The sequence below is a fragment of the Nothobranchius furzeri genome, chromosome 17, assembly GCF_043380555.1.
Source record: "Nothobranchius furzeri strain GRZ-AD chromosome 17, NfurGRZ-RIMD1, whole genome shotgun sequence".
In the NCBI taxonomy this organism is placed as follows: domain Eukaryota; kingdom Metazoa; phylum Chordata; class Actinopteri; order Cyprinodontiformes; family Nothobranchiidae; genus Nothobranchius; species Nothobranchius furzeri.
Window position 1 is genome coordinate 26,076,235 of NC_091757.1, and position 12,230 is coordinate 26,088,464.

The 12,230-nt window shown below is 44.4% G+C and overlaps 1 protein-coding gene across 1 annotated transcript in view; it reads left to right on the forward strand.

Moving 5' to 3' along the window:
- Window positions 1–4,298: 4,298 nt before the first annotated feature.
- Window positions 4,299–12,230, forward strand: part of olfml2a (olfactomedin-like 2A) — a 55,083-nt gene continuing 47,151 nt past the window's right edge. The window contains exon 1 of the mRNA XM_015971819.3: window positions 4,299–5,995. Within this exon, the coding sequence (XP_015827305.1) occupies window positions 5,927–5,995 (69 nt within the window). The 5' untranslated portion in view covers window positions 4,299–5,926. The remainder of the gene's footprint in view (window positions 5,996–12,230) is intronic.

Here is a 12,230-nt window from a genome sequence, read left to right on the forward strand (position 1 = left end):
CGCCATTTTCAGCACAGAAAATTCAGCCCGTGGGGAACGTAGCTTCAGGCGCAGGATTTGGAGTCTTAATTCCTGATATTTGGACATCTCTCCTCTGATTGCTTAACAGCAACACAACTCCACCACTGACTTTGTTTGCTCTGCAACGTTGATGTTTTATGTCCACAAATAACACAAGCCTGGAGGAGTTCTGCTGTGTGGTGGAGTTGCTAATGCTAATGGTTAGCTTCTAGCCGAGGCATGCTCTGCTGTTTGCTGGACACTAAAACAACAGAACAACAGCAGGGAGTGGGGCATCAAGGTCCAAGCAGAGGGTGAGGCTTTAATATTAACTTTGAACATCCTGCTGGACAGAGAACATTAAGCGATTTTGTTGTTTTTAAGTATAGTTCAGGTTTATTCATCTTGCTCAACAGACCAACCAGGATCACAACCCAAAGTGAGACAAAAATTGATAATATATTCATTAATAAAAGGAGGATGTTATTAAAACTGGGATAATGATGACAGGTGTCAGTGATCATTTACCTATTTTTGTATCTAAATGCAAACATTCCATAAAGTATAATATAAATGATAAAAGAAATGAATCATTTAAAGCCCTGCAGGCACTATAAAGATTTAAAAAGCAGAACTAGAAGGAAGTCTGTGTCAGTGAGGTCAACACTGCATAAACATCCCTCATGAAAATACTAATGAAATATTTTATTATCTGGTGTAAATTCATTAAAATAACCAGTAAAAGGGAAAACCAACCATGGATGACTAAAGGAGCTTGTGTAAAAAATCTGTAGGAATTTCTTAACGTTACAAACAAAGGAAGCAGGAGATTAATATAAAAATATATAAAAATACATTCGGAAAAGGGTAGAAGGCCTTCTCCGGGTCAGGGATGAGGTCCTGCCCCAAGTGGAGGAGTTTTATGTATCTCTGGGTCTCGTTCACGAGTGAGGGAAAGATGGAGAGTGAGATCGATAGGTGGATTGATGCAGCATCTGCAGTGATGCGGGCGTTGTACCGGTCTGACGTGGTGAAGAGAGAACTGAGTCAGAAGGTGAAGCTCTCGATTTACTGGTCGATCCACATTCCTACCCTTACCTATGGTCACGAGCTTTGAGTAGTGACCGAAAGAACGAGATTGTGGATACAAGCAGCTGAAATGAGTTTTCTCTGAAGAGTGGCTGGGCTCTCCCTTAGAGACAGGGTGAGAAGCTTGGTAATTCGGGAGGGGCTTGGAGTAGACCCGCTGCTCCTCCACATCGAGAGGAGCCAGTTGAGGTGGCATGGGCATCTGGTCAGGATGCCTCCTGGACGCCTCCCTGGTGAGGTTTTCCGGGCACGTCCAACCGGGAGGAGACCTAAAGGAAGACCCAGGACACGGTGGAGGGACTATGTCTCTCACCTGGCCAGGGAACGCCTTGGGATTCCCCCGGAGGAGCTGGCCCAAGTGGCTGGGGAGAGGGAAGTCTGGGTCTCTCGACAAGCCTGATTCATGCTTCTTCGTCCCTGTCAGTGCGGAGACACGCAACACCATTATCCATCCTTGCGGGCCTGCTGGAGAGCTCCGCAAGTACGTACGGAGTCAAGCTCTCTTTTCTAAACATCCTTCCATCAAGACAGAGAACGCAAGCTTGTGATTGGTCAGGGCACCGCTGTCGTCTACAGCGCCGCCATTGCGCCCTCAAAAACATAAAGAGAGCCGAGGATATGTAGCGGCAGACACGGAGAAGCTTGAAGAATACCTCGCGAAAAAACTCTAAAAATATGAACGTTTAATTCCCCGTGACTGGAGGAGTGAAAAGATGCGCAGCAAGCGTTTTATTTGTGGACGGAAATGACAGGAAACGTGGGTTTAGAGGTGGTGAGCGCATGAAGAGGTGGGGGAGAATGAGAGACAAATTTGTCTGTTGAAAAGTCTCGTATGTACAAAAACACAATATAAACGCACTATCTTGGACCGATACATGACAGGATACCACAGAACAGCGCTACGCCCTCTGCTGTCCTGGTGGGGAATTGCTTTGCAACACTCCGTGCGTGCGTGTCTCCCTTTTGGAGCTGACGGAGAAGCATGAATCAGGCTTAAGACTACTGCCCCCGCAACCCGACTCCGGATAAGCGGATATGGATGGATGGATGGATGGATGGATGGATGGATGGATGGATAGAAGGATGGAAGGATGGATGGATGGATGGATGGATGGATGGATGGATGGATGGATGGATAGAAGGATGGATGGAAGGATGGAAGGATGGATGGAAGGATGGATGGAAGGATGGAAGGATGGATGGAAGGATGGAGGGATGGATGGATAAAAATAAATTAGTAACAATTATTAAGAAACAGTAAAAAGGTAATATGGTAAATACTGAATAAGAAGAAAGATAACACAGAAGCTACATAAGGAATAATAAATAATGTGTCTAATAGAAATAAAACAAAATTAAGACTCACAAACTACTTTTTCAAGGACATTAAAGACATTTGTGATGTTGAAGAAATCTCTAATGAACTCAGTGCATTTTTTATTAAAGTAGGGACGAGTCTGGTGGATAGTAAGCCAATAATTGAAGATGCAATGAATACATTAACCGGTAATACCAACAGCATTTTCCTTGACAACATAGAAAAAGAAGAAATAACAAACATTGTAAAAAACTGTGGAAAGAAAAGATCAAGTGATTATGATGACTTAGACATGACGACTGTTAAAACTATAACAGAATCTGTTACTGAACTATTCACTTACATCTATAATCTGTCACTTTCTACAGGAATCATCTCTAATTCAAGGAAAACTGCTAAAGGGTTTCCATTATTTAAGAGTAAGGATGGACGTAGGTTCACTGATTATAGGCCAGTGAGGCGCCGGATAAACAACACTGTTCATACTGGGGGACGGCATGCTGCTGACCTCACCTCGGAATGTTGTTGACTGGTGGACGGAGTACTTTGATGATCTCCTAAATCCCACCAGTAGATCTTCCGGTGAGGAAGCAGAGTCCGGGGACTTTAGGTTGGACTCTCCAATCTCTGTGGCTGAGGTCACTGAGGTGGTCAAAAAGCTCCTCGAGGCAAGGCCGTGGGTTGGGATCCGCTTGGAGTCACCAACCGGTCTCATCACCAGCAATGATGAGACGGCCTACAGGGAGGAGATCAGCGCCCTGACCCACTGGTGTCGACAACCGTCTCACCCTCAACGTCACAAAGACAAAGGAGATGATAGTGGAATTCCGGAGGAGCAGAGGAATACACACCGACATCACCATCAACGGTGACGCTGTGGAGAGGGTGAGCAGCTTCCGTTTCCTTGGAGTTCATCTGGCAGAGGATCTTACGTGGTCTGTGCACACGGAAAATACAGTGAAGAAGGCACAGCAGCGCCTCTTCTTTCTCAGGAGACTGGAAAGATTTGGCATGAGCCGCCGCATCCTCAGGACCTTCTATCGCTGTGCCATTGAGAGCATCCTCACTGGATGCATCTCCGCCTGGTATGGCAACAGCGCCGCTTACAACCGCAAAGCTCTCCAGAGAGTAGTGCGGTGTGCAGAAAGGATTACTGGAGGTGAGGTTCCCTCCCTCCAAGACATCTACAGGAAGCGGTGCCTGAGGAAAGCGGGGAGGATCATCAAGGACTCAAGTCACCCCAGCCATAAACTGTTCAGACTACTTCCATCAGGAAGGAGGTTCTGCAGCATCCGGTCCAGAACCAGCAGACTGAGAGACAGCTTTTTCCATCAGGCCACCAGACTGCTGAACACGGCGCAGACACCTCACCCTCACTACTGAAACTCCAACATTACACACTCCATACTGTACATTAATGCCACTGTTTTGCACATACCAACCTCTGTACATTTATATCTCTTATCTTATTGTTTACTTTATTCATTTGTAAAATATGTATATACACATTATACACACACTCACATGCACACACGTAGGAAAACATACTTAGTACACACATTCAGTAACGTATATACCTTACATACTATACATATTATTACTTAGATTAGCCATTTTTATATTTTACTTGTTTTTATGTTACTGTATTTTGCACAACTCTGTTGCTGTGAAGCTCGCACACAAGAATTTCACTCGCATGTACTGTACCAGTGTACCTGCACATGTGACGTGACAATAAAAGTGATTTGATTTGATTTGAGTTCCTTAAGGCTCTGGATGCTGTTGGGCTGTGTTGGCCCACTGTCACACCCTGTCCTGTCTTCTCCTAGGTTGTAGTCTGTGTCTCCGTTAATTGCTCCCACCTGCCTCTTGTTTCCCAATCACCATAGCTCCCGTTCCTCATGTATTTAAACCCCTGCTGTTCCGTGTTCCTTGTGGTGTCATTGTTTCAGTGTCAGCATGCGTCTTTACTTAATAAACCTGTGGAATTCATCCTACCTGTCTGCCTGCTTCCTCCCCGGTCTCGATCCTCGCCTTTGCTCCGCTTCACTCCGCGCACGTCGTGACACCCACACAGCTCTGCAATATCGCGTGGACATCAGGGGCAGTTCCACTGGATTGGCAGACCAGGTTGGTGGTCCCCCTATTTAGAAAGAGGGTGTGTTCCAACCACAGTGGGACCACACTCGTGGGCCTCCCTGGTAAGGTTCATTCAGGGGTTCTGAAGACGAGGGTCCGTTGGATTGTCAAACCTGGGATTCAGGAGGAGCAATGTGGATTTCATCCTGGCTGTGGAACACTGTGCCAGCTCTACCCTTAGGGGGGATCCTGGAGGGTGCATGGGAGCTCACCCAACCAATCTACATGTGTTTTGTGGATTTGAAGAAGGCATTCAACCATGTCCCTTGGGAGGCCTTGTGGGGGGTACTCCAGGAGTATGGGGTACCAGGCCCACTGATAAGGGCTGTGAGGTCCCTGTATGCCCGGTGTCAGAGCTTGGTCCCCATTGCTGGTAGTAAGTCGGACTGGTTTCCAGTGAGTTGGACTCTGTCAAGGCTGCCCTTTGTCACTGATTCTGTTCATAACTTCATGAACAGGATTTCTAGGTGCAGCCAAGGTGTGGAGGACATCCGTTTGGTGGCACAAGAATAGAGTTTCTGCTTTTGCAGAGGATGTGGTCCTGTCGGCTTCATCAGAAGGTGATCTCTGGCTTTTTACTGGAGCAGTTTGCAGCCGAATGTGAAGCAGCTGGGATGAGAATCAGCTCCTCTAAATCAAAGATCACGGTCTTGAGTCAGAAAGTGTCTTCTCCAGGTGTGTTTTTAGTGTTTTATCTGTGCCTGTTTATTTTTAACTGTACAGCACTTTGGTCGACAGTGTAGAAAGTGCCATAGAAATAAAATTAGACTGGATAATACACATTACACTAAGTAGACTGAATCAACACGTCTATAAAATAACAGATATTACTACGACTGTTACTGCCCCCATTTAGTGGTGCCACAGTTTGAACCACTTGTTCTGGAGTTCTGGATTTGGGATCGTTTTAGTTCAGTATGCTCTGTAGCTGCCTTCCAGTGATCATCCTGGCTGTCAAAACACCAATCAGAAGACCGGAACAGCAGATTCCCACTGCGCCAGTAGGTGGCACCAAATGTCTTCTGAAGTTTCTTCCGGTCAGCTGTCTGATTTTACAACTTTTAGAACTTTTTAAACAGCATCTGTTTCCAGTTAGACTTTATGTGAACATTACATCGTGCGTGCGCGTGCGCGCGCGCGCGCGCGCGCGCGTGTGTGTGTGTGTGTTTTAACCCCTCCCACTTGTTTGGGCTTTGCGCCGCGCCGGTCTGAGCGCAGACGCACTACAGAGCGCACGCATCTCTGTGCGCTTCAGACGCAACTTCACGTGCGTGAAGCGGAGATGGAGCTGAAATAGGAGGACCTACCTTACGTAGTAGCTGGTCTGTGGAGTCGCTCTGGGTTTCTGCGCGTGAAGCTTCAGACTTGTGACTTGAGAACATGTGGAGATACACCAACCTGTGCGCCTTCCTGCTGGTTTTGTGTCAGGACGCGTCCTCACAGAGCAAGGTAGGACCTTTAAAACAGAACCGGCTCGCGTGCTGGAATGTGACACACCGATAAATAACTAGATTTAGTGGCATCTGTGTGACAAAGTTAATCAATTACTATTTTATATCTAAACTTTTAAATATAAATCCAAATATTAATGATAATAATAATAATAATAATGTAAAATACTAAGCTAGAATGAATCTGAATAGGCCAAGTAATGTTAATTATTAATGTAAATAGTGAGACAGCTGACATCCTCAAAGTCTCAGGATCAGATTGTGTGACAGACCCTCTCTGTTTACATAGATTGTCATGATTTGTTTTTGCTACAGGCAGGTAAACATGTGATCTATGAATTCTCCTTGTGCTGATAACATCGACTTTCTCCTCTGTGCGCTCACCAGAATGAAGCTGTAACTTCTCCCTGTTAGGTTATGGGGTCTTGCTTTAGTTCACGAGAATCACCTTCATGCTTTATGAAAGCTGCTGCATGGTTTGACTCCAGAGTGACAGCCTGGACTCTGATCCATGATTCATTATTAAACTGACATTCTCCCCATCTGCACCCAGACAGAGGGTCTCTTCACAAAGCTTTTATTTTGGTATGATTCCATTATAAAGAATGACATGTTAGCCCATGATTTAGGTTAAAACCACCACATTTTAATTTAAATGTACATTTATTTAGAATGTATATTTGTTTGACTTTATTTGAGGCTAACTGTGGTAAACTCTAACTGTTTGCCACAGCTCCTCCCAGCGTCATGGTGCCTCTGCTTCAGACAAATAAGCTCTTGACCACTACAAGTGCTGCACCTTTAAATTTTCTGTCTAAGGTTGGCAGATGGTTCGGGTTATGTGTCATTCCTTGTGATTTGAGCTAATCCTCCCAATGAGAGCTCTTGTGGGACAAAGATGAAGACAATTACACCCCCAGCATGCTCAGGCCAGGTGCCAGCAAAGATGGCATCCAGTGGGCTTTGAGCTCCATCGGGTCAGCCTTGTTTGGACAGCTGCTGGGCTGCAGGAACCCCTCACTCTCTCCTATCCTGATTTAGCTCCAGTAACACACACAGCCTGAGGGTAAAACTACTGTCCATAGCAATATTACATTGTGTGTGTGTGTGTGTGTGTGTGTGTGTGTGTGTGTGTGTGTGTGTGTGTGTGTGTGTGTGTGTGTGTGTGTGTGTGTGTGTGTGTGTGTGTGAGCAGCTCAGTGAAGCTCCAGTGAAGGGTTAAAGCTCTTACTGCTGTGGTAGGATTCATGTTTATCAGCATCAGCTAACACCAGGCTTCTTCCTGATCCTGGGCCTCTCTTTCCATCTCTTTAACATGATTTTCTCCGTTTATCGTGCAAAAATATGAGCAGATGAGGGACCTTAAAAGTGTCACAGTCTGATGTAGAACATGAGTAAACAAGCATGGGTTTAATTTTACAAAGTTCAATCGCTGCATAAAGCTTCCTGGATCAGATTTTTATACAGTAAGGATTTATTAAGCTTTTGCACCAAACAGATAGCCTAGAGATCTAGACCAACCATAGCCTAGAGATCTAGACCAACCACAGCCTAGAGATCTAGACCAACCACAGCCTAGAGATCTAGACCAACCATAGCCTAGAGATCTAGACCAACCACAGCCTAGAGATCTAGACCAACCACAGCCTAGAGATCTAGACCAACCATAGCCTAGAGATCTAGACCAACCACAGCCTAGAGATCTAGACCAACCACAGCCTAGAGATCTAGACCAACCACAGCCTAGAGATCTAGACCAACCACAGCCTAGAGATCTAGACCAACCACAGCCTAGAGATCTAGACCAACCACAGCCTAGAGATCTAGACCAACCACAGCCTAGAGATCTAGACCAACCACAGCCTAGAGATCTAGACCAACCATAGCCTAGAGATCTAGACCAACCATAGCCTAGAGATCTAGACCAACCACAGCCTAGAGATCTAGACCAACCATAGCCTAGAGATCTAGATCTACCATAGCCTAGAGATCTTGACCAACCTTTGCAGAAACAAAAGATACATTACATGCACAGGATGGCTTGCCAGGCTGTTAAACGGGCATAAACACTAAATCAGATCTGTTCTGCTACCACTAGCTGTCCAGCGATTAATCAGAATAATAACATCTCGGTTTGCTGCCTTCTTGCCTGGGTTGTTCTGTCCCTCTGATTTGGTCCAATTCCTGCAACAAAGCTTCCATCTGTTGAAACCTGTTCCCATCAGCTCCTCACCTGTTTTCTGACATCCCCCAAACACGTCGGAAATATATCCACGGTGATCCTGCAGAAACATTAATGACTGACACCAAATACCGTCATGTCACCTTCCGCTACAGTCCACTGGACAAACAACATCCTATAGTCTAGCTAGGTCAACTGATGTCAACATTACAGACCACATCCATCTCCGACTCTTTTTAAATGGATCCTAGGATGTAAAGCCACATTTACCTTGCTGTTGCTGAACAAGGGCAGCTTGGAGTGTCTAATGTAGCACACCAAAAAGCTTGTGCCATTCCCAACCTGATTTCCTATGTTGTAATGGTGGTGACAGTCGTAGCTGCAGAGAAATGGTTCACTCTAAAAAACACTGGTTTAACATATCATAAGCTTGGACACACCACCCTACAATGGAATCTCCCAACCAAGGGGGGAAATCCGTGTGCCAAATTTGAAGCTAATGCGGAAGTGACAAAAAGTGAATACTTGTGAATACTTAAGGTGTGTCTGTTTGATTGACAAGTAGCAGATGACCTGTCAGCGCTAGCAGCTTGTCCTCCTGCTTGCTTCAGAGAAGGCGTCAGGTTCGGCCTGAAGTAAGTGCTATAACCCAGAAGGCAAAGGGTAGAAGAGTTGCTCAACTGCGGTTGTCTGCCAACCTTGCTAGCTTTGATTAGCTCGTAGCTACATTAGCTTAGAGGTTGATGGATGCTGATCATCCGCCCCCATCCTCACAGCCCTGCTCTTAGCTCCTTTTTAGTATTTTCCAGGGGTGACAACACGCGACACAGCCAAGATGGCGGTGGTGGAAACTACCCAATGGGCTTCAGTTTAGCTCTTCAGAAACATACGGGTGATGTCACGGATGGCTCTTCCATTATATGTCCAGTAAATGGTCCCCACCCACTTTTAGAGTATTGCTAACAGGACAGCGCTAGGCCAGACTACTGCTAATGCTAGCCCAAGCTACTTCTAATGCACATATGTCAGACTCAAGGCCCGCGGGCCAGATGCGGCCCGCAGAGCATTTTTATGTGGCCCGCAAAATAAATATGGAAAATATATTAAAACTGGCCCGCTGGCCGATTTTACTGCAAAGACTTCGACTCCCATGATGCTTTGCGGCATCAGCGCGGAACCGACGCGCCCCCTCCTTTGTGTTTTTCCCAGCGTCTGCTGCCGGTGTCTGCAGCTCCGCTGTCTCGGACAAACTAATCACTCCTCTCACTCAGCGCCGAGTTCACTCAGCTGTTTTCTGACGTTGAAGCCCAGAAACGGAGATTCTAGCCGCTCAGTAATGTGTTCACGACTGAAAGAGAAAGTTTTCCAACTAACTTTCAGACAGAGCTGATATAACTCCAGCGAGCAGCGACACGCTCAAACCAGCACGGCTCTGTGGTTGCTGTGGTTGTGTTTCCTCCCCGACACACAACAACGTGGTCAAGCTGCTCAGACATGTTCAGCAGCACAAACCTATGTGAGCACCTGTTGTCATCTAATGTTGTCATTATTATGATGAAGATGAACAAAACAACAGGAGTCTCCTCCTCAGCTCAGATCAACCCCATGATGCAGGTATCTGGCTGGAACAGGTGAGCATCACAGTAAACCAGTGGAGCAAACTGAGCTTTAAATATGTTGGTTTTATGCTCTTTTTCTGCTCCAAAACATGAAAGTTAACAGGTGAGATGTTGCATTTTCATTTAAGATAAAATGATATTTTTATTTTGTTGTTGGCCCGTGAGAAAAGATTTAACCTACAGTAAACAGGAAGTGGAAAGGCTGCAGATAGATGAATAGAATAGAAAATCCCTTTATTGTTCCTCAGTGGGGAAAGCTAGATGTCACAGCAGCGATGACACGTATTACAGGAGAAAAAAAGGAGAATAAAAAATAAGAAAAATGAATAAACAACAAGAAAACATAAATCCTGAATAGATTTATAAAATGCTGAATATACCACAAGTAATGAATACCACTGATGCCTTTTATTTAAAACGGACTTGTTCGTGTGTAATTTGGTTATTCCATATTCAGTGTTAATGCAGAAATATGTTTGTTTCCAAATTTAAAGGTTCAAAATTGCATATATGTTGATAAAGAAAATGTGCAAATTTGCATCACTTTTTCAAAAAATATTAAGTTTGGCCCTCGACTCCGTCCCAGAGTTTCATTTCGGCCCCGTGTGAGTTTGAGTTTGACACCCCTGACCTAATGCTAGCCTGATCTACCAATGACCTTGTTGGACAAGAGGAAAACAGGAAGAAAACAAAGATGAATGCTGGATCACCAGTCACTCTAGTTTGCAAATGTAGGTCCTTGATCAGATTTGTGCCTGTTCTAGTGTTGTCTTTAAGTATTTTCATGTATAGATATGCTGTTACTAGATAATGAGTAATAGAAATGCTAATAAAAAAACACAGTTGTACATAAGGCCTAGTTTACAGACAGAAACAATTCTGTAATTAAAGTAACTTATTCTCAGGAACAAAGTGATTTTCTACATCAGCTGTGAGCAGTTCAATCACATGCAGGTCCACCTGTTGTCGTCAGGTTCGGAGCAGGAAGAGTAGGACCCAAGATGCAGAGCACCAGACGACATGAGGCAGGAGTAATTGAAAAAAGGTAGAATCCTTTATTTTGGGAAATGATCCAAAAAAATCACAGACAGGAAGCCAAGCCAGGTATCAGGAACAAACGAAAAATTCAGAAGGTCACTTAACTGAGCAGGAGTCTAAGGTTTACACGGGGGAAACAAAACAACAATGAACCGACAAACACTGAGGGACAAGACAGGGTTTTTAAACACAGAGGGAGGTAATCAGGGGAACAGGTGACAGGTGTGAGGAGTGAGATTCTGGAGGGAAGGCAGGTGCATTCAATAAACTAAACGGGGGAAAAGAACTGAGCAGGAGGGAAGATAAACATAACCTATAAAACACGGAGTAACTAAACCTAAAGACTACGGGCAAATATAAACAACTAATAACTAGAGGGATGAGGAGGACTGATATAAAATCAAATACGAATTATCAAGGAGAGGCTAGGAGGAAACCTGAGGGAAGTCTAGAGAAAGCTGGAGATGACAATGAGACACAAGAGGAGAACCTGGAGTGAGAACAGGAGGGGGCTGGGGACCAGAGGGACACAGAACGACACCTGTTCTACTGGTGAGAATGTAGGAACAATTATATCTGCAGTTATACATTTTATTTGATTGGGGTCTTGTTTGATTTGACACAGTGATATTTAATTAGATTAGGTCAGTGTAATATTCCATATTCATAGTTTCTTCTCGTATTATTTTATTTTATTCACTTTCATAATAAACTATTGGACACAACTTTTAATATTTAGTCATTAGTATTTCAGTGTTGTAGTAAGATCTATAGGGCTTATGATCATATGTAATTGTATGTTGCATTCTGGGGTGTGGTGGACATGTTGGTAGCCTCATGAGTGTAAACAAACCATGGAAACAAGGATCAGAAGGGTTTTATTGCCGTATGTGCGAGACATCTCAACATTAAACAAACAGTAAATTGCAGTGAAGAAGCAGATTTGGTCAAAAGAAAGTGTTAAACAACATGTTAAAATACTGAAAAGGATGCAGAATTTACAGGGATACGTTAAATCTTCTTAGCGTTTTCATTCTCACGTTGCCCTCAAATTACTGACAATACTGTGTCCTCCCTTATTCCGTGTATTGTTCTCTTAAATCTGTTGCAGTAAAGAAACCTGGTGCTCATGCCTAATACTTTGATGATTTCCATCCTCTTTCAGCAAAGTTCCTGCCCTAAATTATTAAGGTAATCATGTGACAGGTTGAGGAGTGAGATCTGGAGGGAAGGCAGGTGCATACAATAACCTAAATGAGGGGAAAGAAACAAGCAGGATGGCAGATAAACCTGAACCTATAAAACACGGATAAAACTAAACCTAAAGACTGAGGGCAAAAATAAACAACTAATAACTAGATGGATGAGGAGGACTAAAATAAGATTGACTAGGA